Raw genomic sequence first — 26,645 nt, 5'->3', positions numbered from 1 at the left:
TCCTAAGGGAAAAATCCCCCCACAAGGTTAGGCAAGATACTTACCTCAAACCAAGCTCAAACAGTCCGTAAGAATGCCCTTTCCTCAATTATCTGACTCCGAATGGCCCAAATCTAGCCAAACACAATTGCATAACATGAATACAACAATAATAGACTTATCTAATCAATGAAATCAATATTTAATAAAAATTCTGAAATTCGCCCTAAAAAGTCGACCCGGGCCCACGTCTCGGAATCGGGTAAAAATTACAAAATATGAACACCCATTCACTCACGAGTCCAACCATATAAGAAATACTCAAATCCGACCACAAATTCCCTTTCAAAACTCAAAATCTTTATTGAAGAAGTTCTTCCAATTTTTCCCAATTTCAACCCCAAAAATCCGAAACTAAATGGAGAAAACAACTATAGATTAATGCAATACAACCAAAAACGAGTTAGGAATCATTACCCCAAAGCTTCCTCTGAAAATCCCTTGAACAATTGCCAAATTCCGAGCTCTCACGTCCAAAAACGAAGAATGAAACCAAACCCTCGATTTGCCCCATTTTCTGCCAGTTAAACCGCATCTGCGGACCTGCCTTTGCACATGCGTCACCGCACCTACGGAATTCCCATCGCAGGTGCGGATTCCATTCAAAACTCAGCGTCCGCTTCTACGATCCAAGGGTTGGACCTGCGTGTGCGCACCTACGGACCCATGTCCGCTTCTGCGGTCCTTCACCACTCCTGCGATTGCTCTATCGCATCTGCGGGGATCGCAGATGCGGAATTTCCCTCGCACCTGTGACCACTGGCACTCCATTTTTCCACTTCTGCGCTTGCCTCTCCCTCGTGCGCTCTCGCACATGCGGTCTCTTCCCCGCAGGTGTGAAAATACTAGAAGCCTAAAAACTTATCAGTAACACAAATCAAACTTTCAGTCCGTTAAGCACCCGAAACTCACCCGAGGCGTCTGGGACCTCAACCAAATATACCAACCAATCCTAAAACACCATACGAACTTAGTCGAGCCCTCAAATCATATCAACTAATGATGAAACTATGCATCGCACCATGAATCGAACTTATAAATTTTAAATCTTTCAACTTCTAAAACCCATGCCGAAACCTATCAATTCAACCCGGAATGATTTCAAATTTTGCAGGCAAGTCCCAAATAACATAACGGAGTTGTTCCAACTCTCGGAATTGCATTCCGACCCCGATATCAAAAAGTCCACTTCCGGTCCAAATCTCCAAAAATTTGACTTTTGCCATTTCAAGCTTAAATCAGCTACAGACCTCGGATTTATAGTTCGGACACGCTCCTAAGTCCAAAATCACCCAGCGGAGCTAATAAAATTGATGGAACTCCATTCCGGAGTCGTCTTCACATAGTTCCGACTATGGTCAAAATCCTAAGACTTAAGCTTCCGTTTTAGGGATTAAGTGTCCCAAATCACTCCGAAATAACCGGTAACCGAATTCAACCTCGCACGCAAGTCAATACACATAATATGAAGCTGCTCAGGTTCTTATGCCGCCGAACGAGACTTAAATTCTCAAAACGACCGGCTGGGTCGTTACAAGGAATTTAATTAATATATTAGGAATGGTTGCATTTGAAGGATTTTGATTATTTCCGTTGATTAAATAAATTATTGTAAATTATGTAAATCATGTTGATTTAAATATCCTAGTTGTCTTTTAATTATTATTATTGCCCCATAGTGAGTGTCAAAGTCGGCCATCTCGTCTCTACCACTTCGAGATTAGGCTTGATACTTACTGAGTACATGTTATTTACGTACTCATACTACACTTGCTGCACTTTTTGTGCAGGAACTGAGGCAAGTACTAGTGGGGGACCTATCGTCTTACACCCACGTTATTCAGGGACATAGTGGTGAGCTATTTTTCTGATCCGTTTTGCAGCTACTAGTGTCTCTCGTTGTATTTTAATTATGTCTATTTTTATTTCGGACAACATTTGAGGTTTTGTATAATCTACTAGCTGCTCATACACTTGTGACACCAGGTCTTGGCACACACATTGGTAGGGTTTGGGTTTTATTATATTTTCTTGGTTTTAAATTTTATCAATGTATGCTTAATTTATTAGTTGGCTTGCCTAGCTGTAGTGTTGGGCGCCATCACGACTTATAGGTGAAATTGGGTCGTGACAAAAGTAGTTCGTTACAGCTTCTGGGGAGGGCAGTTATAATAGAAGGTCGTTCCAAGGACCATTGGCATGATGTTTAGGAGCCTCTGAGGTTGACTACATCATGAGAGCGGTTTGTGAAGGAATCTAAGGGAACCATTTCAGTGCAGATTCATTTGTTTTAAAGTTAGTTAGGGTCGGATACTACTGGCCCCGAATAGAGCAGGAGGTGAAGGCATTTGTTCAGAAATGCGACAAGTGTCAACGCCATGCACCATTGGTGCATTATTCGGCATAATTGTTGCATTCGGTACTGTCCCCATGGTTATTTATGAAATGGGGGATGGATATAGTTGGGTCGATGCCACCGGGTTCTGGGAAGGTAAGATTTCTTTTAATTTTAACCGATTATTTACTAAATGGGTTGAAGCAGGTCCTTACCAAAAGATCGGTGAGTGCAAAGCGGTCTATTTCCTATGGGAAAACATAATTTGTCTGTTCGGAATACCGAATGAGATTGCCTGCAAAAACTGGCCATAGTTCATAGGCTCCAAGGTTACAAAATTTCTTGAAGACCTAAAAATTAAAAGAATCACATCCTCACCATATCATCCGAGCACAAATAGGCAGGCAGAATCAACCAATAAGGTGATTATTCAAAACCTCAAAAGAGGTTGGAAGCAGCCAAAGGCAAGTGGCCCGACAAGTTACTGGGGATACATGGGCGTACTGGACAACGACAAAGTCGAGCACGAGAGAAACACCTTTCTCTCTTGTATACGGTGCAAAGGCCCTGATCCCGGTGGAAGTAGGAGAACCAATCTTGCGGTACTTCTGGGCAGACGAAGAAATAAATAATGAGGCATTGCTGGTCAAAATATAGCTACTTGACGAACACATGAACTTGGAACATATAAGAATGGTGGCTCGGAAACAAAGGATGGAAAGATACTATAACCGGAGGGCCAATATCCGTTAAGTGGTAGATATGGTTTTGAGGAAAGTAACTCAAAACACCTGGGAGCTCAACGTGGGAAAGATGGGTCCAACATCGGAAGGCCCCTATCGGGTTTCAGCTGTCACCGAAAAAGGATCATACGAACTAGAGAACCAAGACATAGTCAAATTACCAAGCAGTTGGAACGTGACTCACCTCAAAAGGTATTACTACTGATGGGTCCCGTTTATACTGAAAGTATGTGTTGCACTCTTTTTTCTTCGTCTAGTTTTTTTTCCAATTAGGTTTTTCTAGCAAGGTTTTTAACGAGGCAGCAACGGAAAGCATACTACGAAGGAAACGTCATCAGAGTTAAGACCTTTAAATGACAAGGCATCTAAGAAACAAACCATTACGGGATGGTTAAGTAGTCTTTGGCTCGATGGAAAATTCCTAATGGGAAGTAAAACTTGTCATTGGACCAAAGGCTATTCAACCATTCACTAGTGTTTTTCCTCAAAGGAGCAAGACTTCTAGTGTTCCAATTCGCATTATTCACATTCGAACACTGGGGGGAATAATAAGAGAATACGACAACCTGATTGCAATGAAAGCCGGGACTACGAGACTCGGGCACAAAAATGCTTCATGGGGAGCGGGGACTACACAGCCAGACCCATAGAAATAAGTTGTACAAATTAGCCACATGTAATGGTAATTTCTTTTCTTTCAGCAAACAAATGCTTATGTACTTTTGAAAATAGAAGGAATAAAATAAATTGCTTTTATTTTTATCTTGTTTCTTGACCAAACGATAAATTGATTTTATCATTTGAAAGTTAACTAAGTACTTCAAATGCTAGTGCCGAAATGAACATGAGGCGTCCTCTTCAAGAGCACCGTAAACATAAGAGGGCCCTCTCTTATGAAACCCTCACAGTAAAGGGTTGGTTCTGGAAGAGTTCATGCCCAGAACCCAAATGCTATCGGGGAAAAAATACACCTGAAGCCTTGCCAAAATTGACGCAAAAAGAATAAAACAAAATTGACGCAAAAAGAATAAACTTTGCACAATACTTAAACAAAAATTACTTTTATTTATCAGACATGTCAAGTGTCATAAGTACAAGGATACAAAAAAGAAGACAACAAAAAAGAAAGCAAAAAGTCTAAACTACGTCGCCACCGGAACTCGGGAGAAAAGAGGCATCTACGCCCCCGAGAGAAATAGGCGGATCTGCCATTGGTGTAGGGTCTTGGCCTTCACCATCATCTTTTTCAAGTTCCTCCTCGGTTCCCGAAGACTCAAAACCATGAATAAAAGATTCAGTTGCATCAAGTTGAGCGGGGAGATGCTCTCGAGCAGTTAACTCCAGTGTCCGAGCCTTGGCAATCTCATCATCTTTGGCCTCTTCCAAAGTTTTCCTCCTCATATGGAACATAGAGTATGTTTTCTCAATGATGAGGGAATCGCCTTACTGTTGAAGTTTTGTTTTAAACCTATCAACCTCGATCAAAAGGCCATCCCTCTCTGATCTCATGGCACCAAAGCTAAGATCGAGATCACGGATTGTGGTTATGTAAACCTTATTTTGATCCATGATCTTCTTATACGTATTTTCCATCTGGGCCCGCTTCTCCTCGGCAGCAACAACCTCTTCAGCTTTGGAATTCAAAGTCGCCTCCAAGTTATTCACTCGCTCAATGGAGGCAGATTCGCGCTCGGCGGCGGCAAACACTACATCTTGAACTTCAGTCCAATTAGCCTTAGCTTCTTGGAATTGATCATTTAATTAAGAAGCTTCTTAACTAAGGGCCACTACCTATTTCTTGCTGAGCTGAAGTGGGGCCCCAAGATCACTAGCCTCATCAGCCTTTGCTTCTAGTACTGGAAGGCACACGACAAGTTGATCCCCCTCGAAAATAAGTCCCTCTTTTTCGAGGATCAATCTCAGAAGGCCCTTAGAAGAAAGGAAGCTGGCTTGCGAAGCAAATACTAAAGTTAGTAACCCTATGATAATAAGTCAAGTAGAAACAAGCAATAAAAGAACAAGTTCGGTACCGCTGTGCACTGTACATGGCATTATTCAACAAACACTCTCCCGAAAGAGAGTATATTTTCTTGTTATCTTTTTCTAAAGCCACCGACTTCAGATAGTTGGCAAGTACCACCAGCCTGGATAACATGTGGCACTCGTTTGAAACTGAGAGAGAGAGAGACGCTCCTCCTCCCTTGGAGATTTGCAAAAGGGGCGAATAACTATGCCTCAAATTCCCGTGGTCAGGGGATTAGGGAGGAGGGACATCCTCTTCTCGAGCGTTTTTGGATGGTGGAGTAGATGTAATAGCTACTGGTAATGAAGGAATGGCCGGTGTGGAGGAGATGAAGTAGATGGCATTGTAGCATGAGAAGCAGCTGCGATAGAGGCAATGATGTTTATTGGTTGCTCACCAATCGAAGGCAAAAACGGTTCGGTATTCGACCTCATAGTACCCGAAACAATCACCAGGGTCGGAAAGGGAGAATCAACATTCTCCACTAGATCCAATTCCTTAGAGTGCTTGGACCTCGCCCTCGATTGGGGTTCTAAGATCTCGAGATTGAGCATTCTGTTGAGCTGATGAAGATCGTCGTCTCCTTTAAAGGGAAGCCTTTTTATCACTATCTTCCACATCATCATCGATGACCACTATGGTTGCGGCTTGTTCGGGCGCGACCTTATTGATTTTCTTATTTTTATTTTTATTCCAAGTCGAGGAAGAACGACATTTGTTTGGTTACTTGTTCTCCAGTCGGGGACTCCGAGAAGCATTTCCACCGGAAGCGGACCCGAGGGCACCAGTTCGGGTGAGAGCCTCCAGCAACAACCTCGCAGCCTCTGCGGGATCGACCAAAACATCCTCATCATGGATAGAAACGAAATCCTGCAGGAGACCTGAATCAAACAAAATGGAGAGGTTTAGCAGGTTTTCTTATGTACAAAGGTAAGAACGAAGGAAGAGCCAGCTTATCGTGGTTCTTGGCCCTCCACCCATACTTGGAGGCTAACTCCTTCCACATACGGGTCTCTGGCGTAGTGATGTCCAAAATCTTCTAAACCCATCGATCCAGGCTTTCGACCCTTGGTGGTGTCCACCAAGTTGGTGAAACAACAAAAGAAGAAGGGTTAGCAATGACATGAAATGGCTTATTTTCAAAGAAAGAGATAAATTATGAACTTACATGAATGGTTCCAGGATTCAGGGAAAGACTATGTTGTGGTCGGGATGATGTCCCTGGTAGCAATGACAAGAAACCGCTCCATCCATCCACGGTCATTGTCATCATTTATGTTGGTGAGCAGAGCATGGTGGTCGCATTTGCTGAAATTTATTACTGTCCCACAGAAGATTTTGAGGGAGTAGAGGTTCATCATATGAGCCAAGGTGAGGGGCTCATTTGTTCCAGGAACAACCACTGCAGACATGCCACCGTTCACCATACCGAAAGTCCCACCTGAGCCAAACAGACCTTTTACGGGTGGCCCAGTTCCAAAATCATGGGGTCGAGTCCCACGCTCAAAGAAAATGAACTCAAAGTGAAGGGGTATGTGTACACGTACGTAAAACCCTTCTTAGTGAAGGTCACTCGCTCCACCACTTTGGGAGCAATGATGTTTAGGGTATGACAGTCACAATCCTTATTCACAACAGGAGTACTGGAAAGGCGAGTGGTAGAAGGATATTTACCAACAGCCCAAGTTCGAGGGTTTGAAGTGGGGAGCTTCTCTTCGAAGTCCTTGGCAGTGTTGAGATGTTTGGGGATGATGGTTCTCACCGTGGGAGGATCAACATCAACATCGACTTCTTTATCTTTACTCCTCTTCGGCCCCCCACCAAAGAGAAGACCAAAGTTCTTGGAAGAATTAGTATAAGAAGCCATAATGAGAATGAGATAATAGAGTTTTTTGAAAAATGAACAAGGAGAGATGAAAGTAGAAGAGAGTTAAATGCAAAGAAGTTGAGAGAGTTTATGAAACTAATCGAAATAAAAGAAGAAGAATGAGACGTATAAGTAAAGGTATAGGCGACTAAAATTGTGGCTATGATTACCTCGAGAACTGAAATTATTTTTGCTAAATCGTGGAGTAACACGTGTTCGGGGTATTAAATGTGAGGAGGCATGCGTCTAATCAAGCGTCGGAAACTTTTCAGAATGGTTCAGAAAAATTTCCTGCCAAGAAAGGAATCTTCTCCAACTTCCCGGTGATAAAGATATGCCACCAAAAAGCAGGGGGACTATATGTATAGGGTAAAATCAATTTAATATTAAATTCTCGAATGATAGTGTGACACGTGGAACTGAAGGCAGACGAAAGATAAAGCGAGTAAAAACCAAGACTAAGGATAACAGCTTCAGTTGGCACTGGTAGATCCCGAAGGGAACATAGTCAACAGGAGCAAATGAATACTTGTCACCAGACGACATTTAATGAAAAAAAATTCCTCAGTATTAAATACACAACCATTTTAGAAAATTTTGGCATTCATGGCCTGCCGTTACATATTCATCAATGACCTCCATTATTGTATCATTTAAGAGGGGCTTGATCCTAGGACCTTGTTCCTTAGGTATAGTTATAAATAGTGACTTCAACAACTTTTGTTTAATATTGTTCTTATCGCTGTCTTCAGAAGCCTTGCTTCTATAACAAGGCTGCCTGCTTTTTATTTTGATTTTAACACTAAATCTTATACTTTTCCTTTAATATTTTTTTATTTTGTGATCAAATCGATTCGCTTGTCTATAAACCACGATATAGATTCAACTATACTTTTTTACGGGTGAACACAGTTAAGGCCTCATTTGTTTTTATTATGATTAAGATGTCTAAATCTAAATACACACTTGAATATTAATATGTGTACAAACAACCCTCTCTATAACAATCTTGTTTGTTCCGATATTTTTTAGATTTTATAGTGAATGAATATTAAACACATATAACAACATTTGATGTTCAAATATTTTTTGGCTGTAAAATATTAAAATTTTCCAAAAATCAATTATTTTTCCTTTTTCAATGAAAGATCAGCCAAAAGAACATCTAAGCGAGAAAGTAAGTAGATCCGGAGAAAATAGAAACAGAAAGAGATGAAAAATATTAGGAATAAAATACCCCGCTCATTAGTCACTTCCCCTGCATGGTGAACTCTTGTCGGGTTAATGTATTTGAATTAATCATATATTTGTTACATATAAAAGATAAAACAAAATTATTCAAATTTCAAATCTCAAAAGATATGTATATTTCACTAGTTAAATACTAAAGAAAGCTAATACATTATTAATAAATTCACAACTAAACATATAAAGATTTAAACGCTAAGGCAGACATTTTAAAGCTACCTTGAAAAATAAATTCTTTCAAGATTTATGGAAGAACTTTATAATTGTAGCTTGTTTCGTAGATTTTATTTTCTTACTAGCGATATAACGCTTGAATTGACGAAGATTCATGTCCAAACGTTTAGTCGCCTCATGAAGAAAGGGGTTCCTTTTGAATGGGGCCAAGCTTGTAGAAATGCTTTTAAGTCGTATATGATGAAGCCTCCAGTACTGGCAGCCCCCATACTTGGAAAGCCATTAATGTTATACATTTCAGCACAAGAAAGGTCAGTAGGAGCGCTTCTGGCTCAAGGAAACAATGAAGGAAAAGAAACTGCACTTTATTACTTGAGTAGGATGATGACGGCAAATGAGCTCAAGTATTCACTTATCAAGAAGTTATGTTTGGCACTTGTCTTCTCTATTCAGAAGCTGAAACATTACTTCCAAGATCACATTATGCGTCTCATCTCAAGAGTGAATCCTATCAAGTTTGTCATGTCTAAACCTTTCCTAAGTGATCGACTAGTGAGGTGGTATCTCCAATTTCAATAATTTGAAATTGTGTATGTTCCTCAAAAGGCGGTAAAAATATAAGCATTAGCAGACTTCCTAGTTGACCATCTGATTCCTGATGATTGAGAGTTGTCTGATGAATTGCTTAATGAAGATGCAATGGTCATCGAAATTCAACCTCCTTGAAGATGTATTTTGATAGCGCTACACATTGTGAAGGAGCTGATGCTGATTAGTGTTTATCACTTCTCAAGGAGAAGTTTTGCTATATTCTTTCACTCTTACACAATGTTGCTCCAATAATGTTGTTGAATATCAAACGCTCATACTTGGGCATGAAATGGTTGTGGACATGAAATAATTACAACTACAAGTTTATGGAGACTCCAAATTAGTGATCAATCAGCTTTAAGTAGCTATGAGGTCAAGAATCGAGAGTTTGTCTCATATCACAAATATGCTCAGAGATTGGTAAGTTGCCTTGGAGAGGTAACTGTTCAACACGTGTCGAGAAAGGAAAATAAGAGAATTGATGCATTAGCAACCTTAGCTTCCACATTACATTTTCCTGATGAAACGCAAGTCGATATTTGCCAAAGATGGGTAGTTCCTCCACCAAATGACTACGAAGAAGAAGAGAAAGCAAAGTTAATCTTGCTGCTATTCTTGAGGTTGAAATTGAATATTGGTGACAACCAATAATCGATTATCGTTTTTACCTAAAAAATCCCCGAAGGAAGACAGAAATCTGAAGGAGAGCCCCTTGTTTTCTTTATTACAAAGATACACTCTATAGAAGATCATTTGATGGAGTGCTCTTACATTATTTGGGGGCCGATGAATCCCTTCAAGCCCTGCAAGAAGCACATTCTGGATTATGTGGAGCGCATCAATCTGGGCCAAAACTTTATTTTTACATTAAACAAAGGGGGTATTATTGGCCAACCATGGTGAAAGGTTGTTTAGATTACACTCGAAGGTGTAAATCTTGCCAATTCCATTCTAATTTCAAACATATACCATATGAAGTATTGCACCCAACTGTTGCCTCTTGGCTATTTGATGTTTGGGGTTTGGATGTTGTTGGTCCATTGCCAAAGTCTTATGGTAGACATTTATACATTTTGGCCCAACTGATTACTTTTCGAAGTGGGCTGAAGTTGTTTCTCTTAAGGAAGTAAAGAAGGAAAATGTGGCTAACTTTATCTAAGTCAATATTATCTATCATTTTGGCATTCCTCCATATATATTGACAGACAAGGGTAAGCCATTTGATAACAAGTTGATGAATAAAATATGTGATCTTTTTGTCTTCAAGCAACGCAATTCTTCCATGTATTATGTTGCTGCCAATGGACTGGTTGAAACATATAACAAGACGCTCTGCAACTTATTGAAAAAGTTTGTCTCTAAGTCTAAGAGAGATTGGCACTAGGGAATGGAAGAGGCTCTTTGGGCATATAGGACCACATATCGTATATCAATGCAAGCGACTCCTTATTCTCTTGTTTATGGAGTTGAAGTAGTCCTTCCACTTGAGCGTCAAATCCTATTGTTGTGGTTTGATATTCAAGAAGAACTCACTAATGAAGAAAATGCTCGTTTACGCCTTGAAGAATTGGAAGCTCTTGATGAAAAGAGGCTAGAAACATAACAAAACCTTGAATGTTATCAAGCTCGCTTGTCTCGATCTTTTAACAAAAGGGTGCGCCTTAGATCTTTCTAAGTGGGTGACCAAGTTCTTATGGTCAAAGCCTATTATTACCTCTCGTCGATCTGGAGGCAAATTCTCTGCTAAGTGGTATGGACCATATGTTATACGAGAGGTATACTCAAGTGGCGCTTACAAGATAGTTGACTCATAAGGTTTGTGGATTGGCCCCTTCAATGGGAAATTCATGAAGAGATACTATCCTTAAAGAAAACAAATACGCTCATCGACGCATGAGCATAAAATGCATGATACTCTTGGACCGCAAGAGTATAAACTGTGCACGACCCTAAAAATAAGAGTCTGCTAGGTTGAAAACCTCAAAAGAAGCGGCCTAGGAAAAAGTTAGGACATTAAAAAAACTCACCCATTTCGAACTATGGTATGACTTGATCCTCTTCACCGATGTACGTAGGTAGCTTAGAGTTTCATTCTAAGTTCAGTCATATGAGTTCAAAAATAAATATTAACCAAGGCATTATTCCAATGAGGTATGATGGAATATAATTCACTTGATTGACACTTGAAAACTAGGTGTACATGTATTCCTTCGTTGAACTCTCTGTCTTATCTTGATGGCTCAATGAGGGTAAGCCATCCATGTCAAATTGAGATCTCTGATGGAATGATTGTAGTTTTTTTAATAAAAGGCTAAGTATTCAAGTTAAAGTCTCCAATTATAAGTCAAGTTGATTTTGTCAAGTCTGTTACATCATCAATTTGAAGTGTTCAAACCCGCTAGGTCTTAAAGTTACAGTCTTCAAGTCTGCCAAATCTTCAAATCCATAAAGTATTTAAAAAACAACTCACTTGTTATGAACTACGTAATGACTTGATCATCTTCACCGAGGTACGTAGGCAGCTTAGAGTTTTATTCTAAGTTTAATCCCCTTAATAAAAAGAAAAGTGAGGTTTTTTCTTAAGAATACATGGATAAACTACCATCTCGTGATCGTTGAAGCACATAAATTTAAAAAAAGAAAGATAGCACAAAAGGGAACATTAATCAGACTCCGGGCGGTATTCCGGGATGTTGGATATGTTTATTTTATTGATTGGAACTTGTGCGTGAAGTTTTTTCGTGATCCAGAATATCTAAGTGTGATTCAGACGCGTTCGAAAAAAGGATGAAGGTTTGAAAGTTAAAAAAGTTTGAGAATTTGAGTTTGATCTTTAATTCTTGGTTTCGATGTTGTAATTTGTATTTCGAGCTTTTGGACAAGTTTACATATGGTATATAAACTTGTCAGAATGATTGAACGGGGTTTCTCGGACCTCGGGTGTGTTTTGGGGGTGGTTTCGGACCACTTTTAGGCCCTTTTGAATTGTTGATAACTAATGCTAGGGGTGTGAATCGTGATCGCGGAGGTCTGGGCTACGATCGCAAAGAGCAAAGTGCATTTCAGGCCTTGTGAATCGGATCGTGGAATGTAGGGTCGCGATCGCGTATAAGGAATTTCTGTTGTTAGTGGTGTGACTTCGAGAGCTTATATCTTGTAATCTATAAGGAATTTAGGGATGATAAAAAAATTAAAGTTGTAGCGCTTTGAATCTAGTTTTCAGAATTGAACCGTTTGTCATTTGGAATTTTGTACGAAATGTTATGGCCATTATATCGAAGGGTGTCTGTGAAGAAGAAAACATAATTTGTACATTGCGATCACGGGATTTTGGCCGCGATCGCGATAAAGAAATGATGGTGGAACATTTGTTAACCGCGATCACATGGCTAAGGATCGCGATTATGAAGAAGGAGGCATGGCAAGTGTATTAAATATCTAATTTCGCGATTTTGAGTTTATTTCTTCACTTTAAAGTTCTTGGAGCACATATGGGGCGATTTTGGGGTGATTCTTGAGACCATTTTTGCCATATATCATAAGGTAAGTTATTCCTACTTGTATCGAGTTAAATATATATGGATTTTAACATGAAAATTGGTAGCAATTGTGGAATTTTTGAAAACAAATCTAGAATTGTTAAATTTGGATTTTGACCACGAAATTGGACATGAAACTAAGCTTAAATTATATACTTGAGTTCGTAGTGTTATGGGTAATGTTTATCTTTTCAAGAAGAAAGGGAAAAACAGATAAAACATTATTTATAGCCTAGTCTAAACACAACTTGTAGTTGGCCAAATCCTTGAGCATAGCTTCCAAGTATTTCTTCTTCTCCAAATCGCCCAAGTCATCAGCATTCAACAAGGAAACATGCAACATGCGTCATACTCCTTTCTAGCAGTTGAGGCTCCTAACTTGGCTTCTTCAACTTCTAGAAGGGCTTCTAAGTTCTTCTCTTTTTCACAGAGCTTCTCTATCTGCTCTTTCAGTATAACTAGAGACTGACGGATAAATTATATTTCTCTAGACTTCTCTTATTCTTCAATCATAGCATTTGTATGGTGTACCTCAACTTCTGATATTGCAGTCTCTTCAACCTTCTCAGATAAATCAGATCCTATCTTGTTATATGAAGTAGCAAGCTCAAAAAGGGACTCCAGTAAGTTTCTCAAAGGGGAAATATCCGCATCATCCCCATCCATTGCCTTAAGGATCACTTTACTATTCTCTTCAAGCTCAGAGACCTTGTCTGCATCACTACCTTTCAGCTTACGCTGGATCAAAGTCAAAAGCTTCAAGATAAACTCCTTTTGAATATCCAAGACAACCTTCTTTCCATAAAAAAACGGACACTGCAATTGTTGGTTGTTCACGCAATTCAGAGCCCAACTTTGTCCTAATTCCATCACGAGAAATAGAAGTTGTCTCTTCATCTGCCTTAGTTGTGAAAGATGATTTTTGCGGGTCTGGTCCTGCTATAGACTCACCACTATCTTGTGGCCTTCCTCGTTTCAACGTTCCAATGTTATTTGGCTGCAAAAAAAATGTAAGAACACTTTAGCAAAGTCATTTGGCTGTGATTAAAAAATAAAATGTTTACGTTTTCTTTTACCTTCTCGTTACAAGTTGTTAGTGTTCTTGAAGGGCTATCGACGCTTTGGACCTCTACAACTTCTTATAGATTAGGCCTTTTCTTTTTTCCAACATTAATTTCCTTTGTTGCTATCACTTTCCTCTTGGGATAGTTGCTTGTTAGAGGCATCAACGACTACATCGAATAGAATGAGACTTTTGTCAACTGGAGCATGGATCTCTTCTCTTTGAACTTCTTTGGGTAGAAGCGGTCCATTACATGTGTGTGTATCAACTATCTTAGACTTTAAAGCATGAAGCTTATCAATCACTAGGACATCCTTGTTGCGCTCTTGAAGAGTATTTGTGATTGTCTCAACAGTATTCATCAGAAATTGTAAGTGGTCTTCAAGAAAGCTCTCATACGCCCTTGCCTACCAAGATCTATAGTTAGACAATGTAAATTTCTTCATGTTAGATCCAAAAGGAGGAAATACTGTCCTTGACTTAGATCTACTCAGCACACAAATTCGTGCAAGTCTTAACCCTTCTTCTAATAAGGCCTCATAAAAATCTCGCTCCAAGCAACCGGGGGTATCTTGATAAAACCTAAATTGGTGGCTAAATCTATGAGGGCTGTAAGATTCAATAATAAATTTGACTCCATCCTTCAATGGAAGATAATTCGAGCAAATACTCATAAAGAAATTTAAACATATCTGCCTTACCATCGTCATAGTAGTGGTATAGATCAGATATGTGGGGAATCGTCGAAGTCCAAATGATATTTTCTCCATTATGGATACGCTTCCTTGCTTCCTCTTACCCATAATATTTAGCAGCAACTTCACCAGAACATGCGTCTATAAGAGGAATAGCTGGCCCCTTTGCGTACCGGAAATGAGTCCTAAAGTAATGGGATAACACACCATACACATAATGGACTAGAAAGTAAGCTTGGTTGCAACGAGCATTTTGAAATCGTGTTTAAACCCTTATATATGCTAGTTAAGACTGGGACTATGAGGCTAACTCTTTGTTTACAAGCCAGATGACACGCGATCTTAAAGGTCCCACGACGAATGAAGTCGCCTTCTTTTGAGGGAGCACAAAAATACATAACCAACAAGATAGAAAAGTAGCCAAGTATGTCTCATCTTTCTTGTCACCAATAACTCCTAGCTAATGGAATAGGGCTTCTTTAACAGTCGATCAATTAACTGCTTCCTCTATAACTCCACTAGGATCGTGCGTCGATTTCAAACGAGCAGACTTCTTTTCTTTCCTTGGTGGAGGTTGAGTGTACTTCATTGTCTTTTTGAACCAAAACTCTATCCATTTTTTCACAGAAACCTTTGGGTCATTGCCACTTCCCTCTCGAACTGATAGAAGGCATCAAACAAATGCTCACAAGTTTGGGGAAGAAACCTTCTCCCCTTATCATACGTACTTGTAAGTTCTTCAATATTTTTCACAACTTCCTCGTAAGGAGATCCTGTTATAGGTAGACCAACGATCTTGTATAAATTCCAAACTGATATGGATAGTTATCCAGCAGAGGTAAGCAATATATTTGTAACAAGACACCATACCTCATAGAAAGCCTGCATAATATTTGTATTGCGGTCATATGTGAAGAGTGAAACATATACCATGTCATAAATGCTTGCGCCCCCCAGGGTTAGATGACACCTACTTAAGACATCTTCTTCCATTTTCCAGTAGCCTAGGAACGTAATCAAATTCACCGCCGAACGAAAAATCATTACCCCAATAAATTTTCTTGTTAATAATTCGTCGCCCCAAAAATGGTAGGGTACTCGCGACATTCCAAGCATGATGATTAGGGTTGCAAAGCATCCATGTCTTGGGAGGAGATCTATTGTATTCAAGTGTCTAGTCTGCCAAATAAGGTGGATCCCTCAAAGGTACCCACGAAGCTGCAGCATATTGTCCGACTAGTGGCCTATCAACTAATAATCTCGTCTCCATCTTGCTCCCCTTATGGTATGAAATAACAAGGTATTGTGAATTGGAGGAAGAAAGTATTGAGTCTTTGAAGTAAACCATGTTTAGACTGCGAAAAGAGAGAAAAATATTTATTAGCACTTAACTTAGAAAGATAATATTTGTGGTCTTAAATCCTTAATATAATATGTCCTATCTCAAGACTAATCCTACCAAGCACGAAAAAAGCAAAATCTTTGGCTTAGACAGTGTAATGGTCTTCGCTTTAGATAAAATAGAAAAACTTTGGCTCAGACGAAGTAAGATCTTCGCCTCAGATAAAGTAAAGTCAATTTTTCAAACAAAATAAGGTCTTCTGCTAAAACGGTGTAATGATATTTGCTTCAGACAAATGGTCTTCGCTTTCGGCAAGGTAAATTTTTTGTCTCAGACTGTAATGACCCGTTAGGTCATTTATAGTTTTACCCTTCATTTATGTGTTTCGAAACCTTGAATAGCTCTGTTTAGCCTTTCTTGATTTGTGTGCGCAGTCCGTGTCATTATTCCGTAAGATTTTTATGAGAAAATTGATGAAAATGTAAAATTGTGCCTTAAAACTCATTTGTGTTGACTTCGGTCAACATTTTTAGCAAACGGAACCGGATCAATATTTTGAAGGTCCTGGTGGGTCTGTATTGTGATTTGACACTTGGGCATATACCCGAAATTGAATTCGGAAGTCCCTAACTTGATTTATCATAATTTGTAAAAAACTATAAGTGTAAAGGTTTAAAGAATTCACAAGTTTGACCGTAGTTTGACTCTATTGCTTCCGGGTTTGAATTTAGGTTTCGGAACTTGGTATAGGTTCATTTCAGTATTTATGACTTGTCTGCAAAATTTTGTGCAAAACAGAGTTGATTTGACGTGATTCGGACGTCCGGGTGAGAAATTTCATGTTCTTAAGGTTCATTGAAAATTTTATTCGTTTTGGTGTCCGATTCGTAGTTCCAAGTATTATTTTGGTGTTTTGATCGTGCAAGCGAGTTCGTATGATATTTTTGGACTTGTGTGCATATTTGGTTTGGAGCCCCGGGGGCTCGTGTGAGTTTCAGACGCGTGGCGGAGTGGCTGATAGAGTTAGGAGATTGCTATTTTTTCCCCACATGTACAATTATTGCATTTGCGAATATTGTGTCGCAATTGCGATAGTATCGGGTTCACATTTGCGAACATATAGTTCACATTTGCAATGAAGTGCTAGGAGGGAACTGGTTCGCATTTGCGATAAAAATAGTCGCAATTGTGCAAAGTCCAAGTTCGCATTTGCGAACAAAACCATCGCAATAGCGATGAAAGCATAGGTGTGAATTCTTCGCATTTGCAGGGTTCGCACCAGGTCGCAATTGCGACATCTGCGCCTGGACAAAAGAAGGGAAAAACGGGATTTAGCTCATTTCTTTCAAACTCTCAACCCTAAACACCCTAGAGGCGATTTTCCCAAGAGATTTTCTTCCTAAATACTTTTGTAAACAACTTCAATCTATTTCTTTTCAATTACCCATTACATTTCATAACTTTTCAACATTAAATCTAGGACTTTCATGGTAGAAATTAGGGATTTGGGTAGAATTAGAGATTTTTATAAATTTGGGATTTAGACCTCAAATCGAGGTCGGATTTGGAAACTAATTACATAACCGGGCTCGGGGGTGAATGGGTAATCGGATTTTGGTCTGAATTTTAGATTTTGACCAAGCGCGCCCATGGTTGACTTTTGTTAATATTTTGGGAAAAGTGTAAAGATCTTAACTTTATGTATTTCAATTGATTTCCCTAGCATTATTTCATGTTATTGAATCGATTTTGGTTAGATTCAATTGATTTGGAGGCAGATTTAGAGAAAAGTCCCCGGTAGAGCTTCGATTTGCTTGCGGAGCGAGGTAAGTATTGGGTCTAACCTTGATTTGAGGTAATTAGGAACCCTTGAGCTATGTGCTATGGAAACTCATGTATAACGGCGTATATGTGAGGTGATTAGTGTTTATACGTCGTCAAAATACATGTTTCAATATTTTTTCGTATTTCGTTAATTATTTTATTCTAAGTCTTAACTGTTACATGCTTTAATTGCTTCCTATGCCTTAATTTGATACTTGTCATTTATTATTCTTATTTTAAAATGTTAGTTTCTCCCATGCTTCCATGATTAACTGCTACTTGCCTTAATTGATTTACTTGTACCCTTTAGTTGTCATTTATTTGACTTGCCTTGCCGCTTTGTATTAATTATAGCAAATTCTTGATTTGGTACAAGATTTCCTTTATCGTTCTACTTTCATATTCGTTTATCATAGAGATTCTTGTGATTCGAGTTGTTGAATTGATTTATTTATTGATTTGTGTTTATGGATCGGGTTGCACGCCGCAACAGGTGGAATACGGGATGATTGATATTGATATGGTGGGATCGGGTTGCACGCCGCAACAAGTAGAATAAGTGAGGATTGATATGGTGAAATAAGGAAGGATTATGATATTGATTCTGATTATTTAGTGGGATCGGATTGTGCGCTGCAACGGTTTTTACTTGTTATTATTGTTATTGATATGGTGAAATAAGGGAGGGTCGTGTTTGTACGGTGGGATCAAGTTGCACGCCATAACGATTTGTGTATTTTGTATACCTTGTTATTGTGTTTTGGCTTATGTATTTTCATACGAGATTCTGAGGATTTGTATTTGTGATTTTACTAGTTTTCGAGGATTGAGGTTATTGTAACGAGTTAACTGCTTTATTTTCTTGTATTTCTTATTATACTGCCTACAGGTTATTGTAAGTGACCCACTTTAGCCTCGTCACTACTTCGTCGAGGTTAGGCTCGACACTTACATAGTACATGGGGTCGGTTGTACTCATACTACACTCTGCATCTCTTGTGTAGACTTTGGAGACGGTCCTAGTGACGGTCAGTAGATTGCTCGGATGAGGAAATCTAACGGAGACTTGAGGTACAGCTGATCGGCGTCCGCAGCCCTGAAGTCCCCCTCTACTTTATCTCATGACTTTATTTATTTTCAGATAGTTTTACTTTCATTCAGACCATTATATGTATTATTCTAGTCGCTCGTGCACTTGTGACACCAGATCCGAGTAGGGTTGCTTATCGGGCTGATCGGGCGGATAATTACGCTTAACGGTTCAGTTTATCGGTTATCAAATTATAAATATAGTAATTCGCTAGCCATCCAATAAGACAATGAGCGGAGTGGTATCAGATTAATGATTAGTGGGCGGTTTATCGGCTAAACCAAATTGAAATTTTTTGAACAATCATTACCAAACAGATGAAGAATAAAAATAGAAAGTCTACCTTGACTCTACTCTCTAGCGATAAAGTCTACCATTTCGAGGAAAGATCCTCCCTTGAATCCATCGAGAGATTGTGATACGCCTTTTGTTCTTATATCATTCGATCCATCAAACACCTTTGTCTCTTTTCTTAAATATGTATCTTAGGGCTTGTAGTCAATCAAAATCAATTTGAAAAGAATGTTCTTGGTCAATTGGTTCTACGGAGTTCTCGCATCGCATGGTCTGTGGTAGAAAGATGCTAATATCTTATTTTTAGGCCTTGATAATGCCGGTAAAACTACCACAATAGACTTTATCTCTAGAGAGTAGAGTCAACTACCATAGTGTTACAATAGTACTTTATATACATTTGGGTAAAAGTATAAATACAAAAATTCTTAGTGGGTTAACGGTTTACCCAATAAGAAAATAGAGTAATCCGCCCCCAAACCGTTAAGACATTAATTATAAAATCTCAATTCGTTCACCATCCATTACCCCAATAATCTGATACCAATAAGCCAACAAGTCATCGGTTCAATTCGATTAACGGTTTCGGTTCAGTTTTGAACAGCCCTAGATCCGGGGTTGTATCTATATTTTGCGGTTGTTATGACTTTTTGCACTTTATTTCAGTTATTTCAATTTAATTGGTATCAGTTAACTTGTTTTGTTAAACATGGCTGAGGATTATTCTAATATTGGTTTGCCTAGCAAGTAAAACGTTAGGCGCCATCACGGTCCCTAGGGTAGGAATTTCGGGTCGTGACAAGTTGGTATCAGAGCATTAGGTTGCCTAGGTCTCACGACTCACGATCAAGCTTAGTAGAGTCTAGAGGATCGGTACGGAGATGTCTGTACTTATCTTTCAGAGGCTATGGAGTTTAGGAAAAATATTACTTCTTTCTTACTCTATCATTGATAATTGAAACCTTATATTCTTGTTCTCTCGCAGATGGCGAGAACTTGCACTGCATTTACCGCCGGACAGGAGCCGGAGCCCCTTGTGGCAGCTATGACTAGGGGCAGAGGTCGAGGCCGAGGTCACGCCAGAGGTAGAGGTAGAGGAGATCAGCCTAGAGCTCGAGCAACAACACCCGTAGTGGAGCCTCGGGTGGATTTTGAGGAGGAGGTTCCAGCTCAGACTGTTCCCGTCAGACCAGCTTAGGTTCTGGAGCGGATCATAGCCACTCTAGTACTTCAGGACTCTCTAGTCCGTTTGGTGGGCCTTATGGAGTGTGTAGCCTAAACCATTACCTTTCTGGTGGCACCAGCCGTCTCTCGGGCTAGGGGAGGAGCACGGACTCCCGCTACTTACGCCCCAGAGCAGGTGGCCCCCTAGTATCAGACTCCAGCAACCTTGCCAGTTAGGGTAGTTCAGCCGGTTGTTATGACACAGGCCAGTGATAAACTCGCTTTGTCTTCTAGGGTTATGTTGAGGTTGGATAAGTTCACCAAGCTCTATCCTATTCATTTCAGTGGTGCATCTTCTGAGGACTCACAGGATTGCCTAGACCGTTGCCATGAACTATTGCGCAACATGGGTATAGTTGAGACCAATGGGGTGAGTTTTGCAGCATTTCAGATGACTGGTTCCGCCCGGAGATGGTGGAGAGATTACATGTTGACTAGACCAGTTGGGTCGCCTGCACTTACTTGGGATCAGTTCTCACGGCTATTTCTAGAAAAGTTCATTCTTGTCACCCTGAGAGATGAGTACCCCAAGCAGTTTGAGTGTCTTCAGAAGGGTAGTATGACTGTTACCCAGTACGAGACTCAATTTGTGGACCTAGCTCGACATGCCACTATCTTGCTTCCTACTGAGAGGGAGAGAGTGAAAAGATTTATTGATGAGCTCACTTACACTATCAAGCTTCAGATGGCCAAGGAGACCAGGAGTGATATTTCTTTCCAGATGACCATAGATATTTCTAGACGGATCGAGTTGGTTCGTGCTCAGGAGAGAGGTCTGGTGTCAGATAAGAGGCCTCATCATTCCGGTAGTGTCAGTGGTGCCTAATCTGGAGGCAGGGGTGCTTTTGGTAGAGGCCATCCTCTCAAGCCATTTCATTCAGCGCTTCAGGCATCTCACAGTGCTTCAGGGAAGTGGTCCCTATGTGCCTTATTCTGGACAGCTAGCCTACAGTGCACCATCAGCTCCTATCAGTGCACCATCAGCTCCTATCAGTGCACCTCCGATTCAGAGCTATCACCGTGGTTATTTGGCCAGTTCGGGCCAGCTTCAGCTTTAGCAGCCACAGCAACATGATGGGTGTTTTGAGTGTGGGGCCCGGCCCTGATGTTATGCTTGCCCAACTAGGCCTGAGGCCGAGTCATCTAACACCATTATCATAAGTTTTGTTCCAGTTTGCCATAGATATGCTTCGGTTCTATTTGATCCGAGATCTACTTATTCCTACGTGTCATCCTATTTTGCTTCATATCTGGTTGTGCCTCGTGATTCTTTGAGTGCTCTTGTGTATGTGTCCACGCCTATGTGAGATTCTATTATTGTAGATCACATCTATCGCTTGTGTGTGATTACTATTGGGAGTCTTGAGACTAGTGTAGATCTTCTACTCCTTGATATGGTAGATTTTTATGTTATCTTGGGTATGAATTTGTTGTCACCATATCATGCTATATTGGACTGTCATGCCAAGACGGTGACCTTAGCCATGCCGGGGTTGCCTCGATTAGAGTGGAGAGGGACTCTTGGCCATTCTACCAGCAGGGTTATTTCTTATATGAAGGCTCGATGTATGGTTGAGAAGGGATTCAGTACCAGCAGAGGTTTCTTCCATGGATTATGTACTAGTTGTTTGTGAGTTTCTAAAGGTGTTTCCTGCTGATCTACCGGGGATGCTACCCGGCAGAGATATTAACTTCTGTATTGATTTTGCTCTGGGCACTCAACCCATTTCTATTCCACCATACCGTATGGACCCGCCAGAGTTGAAGGAGCAGTTGCAAGACTTTCTTGATAAGGGCTTCATTAGACCTAGTGTTTCGCCCTAGGTGCACCCGTGTTTTTTGTGAAGAATAAAGATGGGTCGATGAGGATGTGCATAGACTATCGGCAGTTGAACTAGGTCACTATCAAGAACAAATATCTGTTATTAAGGATTGCTGACTTATTTGATCAGCTATAGGGTGCCAAGGTGTATTCGAAGATTAATTTGAGGTGTGGCTACCATCAGTTGAAGATTAGTGCATCTGATGTCCCTAAGATAACTTTTCGGGCTCAGTATGGGCATTATGAGTTCCTAGTGATGTCATTTGGGTTGAAAAATGCCCCATCAATATTTATGGATTTGATGAACCGGGTGTTCAAGCCCTACTTGGATTCTTTTGTGATTGTATTCATTGATGATATCTTGATCTACTCCCGCAGCCGAGAGGAGCATGAGCAGCATCTTTGGATTGTACTTCAGACTCTGAGAGATGGCCAGTTATATGCCAAGTTTTTAAAGTGTGAGTTTTGTTTAGACTCAGTCGCCTTTTTGGGTCATGTTGTATCGGCAGAGGGCATAAAGGTGGATCCTAAGAAGATTGAGGCAGTTTAGAACTGGCCTAGACCTACTTCAGCTACAGTGATCCGGAGTTTCCTGGGTCGGGTTATTATCGTCGGTTCGTGGAGGGTTTTTCATCCATAGCAGCCCCATTGACTAGATTGACCCAGAAAGGTGCCCTATTCAGATGGTGGATGAGTTTGAGTTGAGCTTTCAGAAGCTCAAGACTGCTTTGACCACGGCGCCAATGTTGTTGTTGACCATATGTTCAGGATCCTACACAGTGTATTGAGATGCATCTCGTATTGGGCTCAGTGCAGTATTGATGATGGCAGGGTGATTGCATACACATCACGACAATTGAAGGTTCATGAGAAGAATTACCATGTTCATGACTTAGAGTTGGCAGCCATTGTTCATGCGCTGAATATTTGAAGGCACTATCTTTACAGCATGTCGTACGAGGTATTCATGGATCATCGGAGTCTATAGTGTTTGTTCATGCAAAAGGATCTTAACTTGAGGCAGAGGAGGTGGTTGGAGCTGTTAAAAGACTATGATATCGCCATTTTGTATCACCCCGAAAAAGGCTAATTTGGTGGTCGATGCCTTGAGTAGAAAAGTTGTGAGTATCGGTAACCTTGCGTATATCCCAGTTGGTGAGAGGCCGCTTGCTACATATGTTCAGGGTTCGAACAATCAGTTTATGAGGTTAGATGTTTCAGAGCCCAGTTGTGTGCTAGCTTGCACAGTCGCTCGGCCTTCCTTGTATGAGCACATCAGAGAGCGTCAGTATGATAATTCCCATTTGCTTGTCCTCAATGACATGGTGCGACACGGTAGTGCCAAGTAGGTTACTGTTGGAGATGATGTGGTTTTGAGGATGCAAGGTCGTAATTGTGGCCCAATATGGATGGACTTTATGGGTTGATTCTTGAGGAGGCCCACAATTCTCAGTATTCTATTCATCTGGGTGATGCCAAGATATAGCAGGTCTTGCGGAAACATTATTGGTGGAGGAGAATGAAGAAGTATATAGTTGCATATGTATCTCGGTGTCTAAATTGTCAGCAAGTAAAGTATGAGCACCAGAAGTCTGGTGGTTTGATTCAGAGGTTAGAGATTCCTGAGTAGAAGTGGGAGAGTATCACTATGGATTTTGTTGTCGGACTCCCACAAATTCACAAGAAGTTCGACGTGATATGTTTCATTGTGGACAAGTTGACCAAGTCGACACATTTCATTCCAGTGGCAGTTACCTATTCATCAGAGAGGTTAGCTAAGATCTACATCCGCGAGATTGTTCGTCTTCATGGTGTGCCCGTGTCTATCATTTTTGATCGAGGTACGCAGTTCACTTTGCACTTCTAGAGGGCCGTGCAATGTGAGTTGGGCACGTAGGTTGAGTTGAGCACATCATTTCATTCCCAGATGGACGGACAGTCCGAGTGCACTATTCAGATATTGGAGGATATGCTTCGCATTTGTGTTATGGATTTTATGGGTTCTTGGGATCAGTTATTGCCACTTGTGTAGTTTGATGGCTCACTATGAGGCATTGTACGAGAGGCGGTGTCGTTCTCTAGTTGGTTGGTTTGAGTCGTGAGAGGCTCAGTTACTTGGTACATATTTGGTACAGGATGCCTTGGATACAGTCAAGATTATTCAGGATTGACTCCGCGCCGCTCAATTTAGGCAGAAGAGGTATGCCGACCGTAGAGTTCGCAATGTTGCATTCATGGTTGGAGAGAGGGTATTTCTCCGTGTTTCACCCATGAAGGGTGTGATGAGGTTCGTAAAGAAGGGAAAGTTGACCCCTAGGTATATCAGACCCTTAGAGATTCTTAAGAGAATGGGTGAGGTGGCCTACATGCTCGCATTGTCACCTAGCTTATCACCATCCCATCCGGTATTCCATCTATCCATGCTCCGAAAGTATCACGGTGATCCGTCCCATTTGTTAGATTTTAGCTCAGTCCAATTGGACAAGGATTTGACTTATGAGGATGAGCTGGTGGCTATTCTAGCCTGGTAGGTCCGGCAGTTGAGGTCTAAGAATTATCCTTCAGTTCAAGTGCAGTGGAGAGGTCAGTCGATCGAGGCAGCTATGTGGGAGTCCGAGTCGGACATGCGGAGTAGATATCCACACCTTTTCACCAGTCCAAGTACTTTTCTATATCCGTTCGAGGACGAACGTTTGTCTTAGAGGTGGAGAATATGATGACCCGTTAGGTCATTTATAGTTTCACCCTTCATTTCTATGTTTTGAGACCTTGAATAGCTCTGTTTAGCCTTCCTCGATTTGCATGCGCAGTCCGTATCCTTTTTCCGGAAGGTTTTTATGAGAAAATTGATGAAAATGTGAAATCATTACTTAAAACTCATTTGAGTAGACTTCGGTCAACGTATTGAGCAAACGGACCTGGATCAGTATTTTGACGGTCCCGATGGGTCCATATCGTGATTTAAAACTTGGGCGTATGCCCGAAATCGAATACGAAAGTCTCTAAATTGGTTTATCGTAATTTGTTGAAAACTAGAAATGTAAAGGTTTAAAGAATTCACAAGTTTGACCATAGTTTGATTCTGTTGCTACCGGGTTCGAATTTTGGTTTCGGAACTTGGTATAGGTTTGTTTCAGTATTTATGACTTGCCTGCAAAATTTGGTTCGAAAAAGAGTTGATTTGACGTGATTCAGACGTCCGATTGAGAAATTTCATGTTCTTAAGCTTTATTGAAAATTTCATTCGTTTTGGTGTCCGATTCATAGTTCTAGGTGTTATTTTGTATTTTGATCGCGCGAGCGAGTTTGTATGATATTTTTGGACTATGTTCATGTTTGATTTGGAGCCTCGAGGGATCGGATGAGTTTCAGACGCGTGGCAGATTGGTTGATAAAGTTAGGGGATTGCTGGTTGTTTTTGCACAGGAACAGTTATCACATTTGGGAATCTTGTGTCGCAATTGCGATAGTATTAGGCTCGCATTTGCAAACAGATAGTTCACATATGCGATGAAGTGCTGGGTGTGAACTAGTTCGCATTTGCGATCAAAATGGTCGCAATTGTGCAAAGCCCAAGTTTGCAATTGCGATGGCAGCAGAGGTGTGAATTCTTTGCATTTGCGAGTACTTTTTCGTATTTGCATTGCGAACCCTAGGTCTCAATTGCGACATCTACGCCTGGACAAAAGAAGGGAAAACGAGATTTAGCTCATTTCTTTCAAACTCTCAACCCTAAACACCCTAGGGGAGATTTTCTTCCTAAATTATTTGGTAAGCAACTTCAATCTTTTTCTTTGCAATTGCCCATTACATTTCATAAGGTTTCAACATTCAATCTAGGATTTTTATGGTCGAAATTAGGGATTTTGGTAGAATTAGGGATTTTTGTAAATTTAGGAGTTAGACCTCAAATTGAGGTCGGATTTTGAAACTAATTACATAACCGGGCTCAGGGGTGAATGGATAATCATGTTTTGGTCCGAATCTGGAGTTTTGACCAAGCGAGCCCAAAGTTGACTTTTGTTGACTTTTTGGAAAAAGTATAAAGATCTTAACTTTATGTATTGTAATTGATTTTTCTAGCATTATTTGATGTTATTGAGTCGATTTCGGTTAGATTCGATTGGTTTGGAGGCGGATTTTAGAAGAAAGGCCCCGGTAGAGCTTTGATTTGCTTGTGAAGCGAGGTAAGTATTGGGTCTAACCTTGATTTCAGGGAATTAGGAACCTTGAGTTATGTGCTATATGAAATTCATGTGTAGCGGCATATATGCGAGGTGACGAGTGTTTATGCGCCACCAAAATACTTGTTTCCATATTTTTCCGTATTTCGTTAATTATTGTATTCCATGTCTTAACTCTTACATGTTTTAATTGTTTCTTATGCCTTTTGTTACTTGCCATTTATTATTCTCGTATTAAAATGTTAGTTTCTCCCATGCTTTCATGATTAGATGCAACTTTCCTTAATTGATTTACTTGTACCCTTTAGTTGTTATTTATTTAACTTGTCTTGCCACTTAGTATAAATTATAGCAAATTCTTGATTTGGTACGAGATTTCCTTTATGGTTCCGCTTTCATATTTGTTAATCGTAGAGATTCTTTTGATTCGAGTTATTGAATTGATTCATTTATTAATTTGTGTTTATTGATCGGGTTGCAGGCCACAACAGGTGGAATAAGGGAGGATTGATATTGATATGGTGGAATCGGGTTGCACGCTGCATTAG

General features: G+C 40.3%; 1 protein-coding gene across 1 annotated transcript; it reads left to right on the top strand.

The window, feature by feature from the left end:
• Positions 1–20,287: 20,287 nt before the first annotated feature.
• Positions 20,288–20,917, top strand: LOC138898603 (uncharacterized). Its single transcript, XM_070184681.1, has one exon. The coding sequence runs from the start codon at positions 20,288–20,290 to the stop codon at positions 20,915–20,917; it is 630 nt and encodes a 209-aa protein (XP_070040782.1).
• Positions 20,918–26,645: the final 5,728 nt, after the last annotated feature.

This window comes from Nicotiana tomentosiformis, chromosome 9 (assembly GCF_000390325.3).
Source record: "Nicotiana tomentosiformis chromosome 9, ASM39032v3, whole genome shotgun sequence".
Lineage (NCBI taxonomy): Eukaryota > Viridiplantae > Streptophyta > Magnoliopsida > Solanales > Solanaceae > Nicotiana > Nicotiana tomentosiformis.
The sequence above is the reverse complement of the archived record's forward strand: the minus strand, read 5'-3'. Positions and strand labels throughout refer to the sequence as shown.

What these genes read in the sequence shown, in the direction of transcription:
- LOC138898603 (XM_070184681.1), top strand. Translation starts at nt 20,288, where the DNA reads ATGACACAGGCCAGTGATAAACTCGCTTTGTCTTCTAGGGTTATGTTG.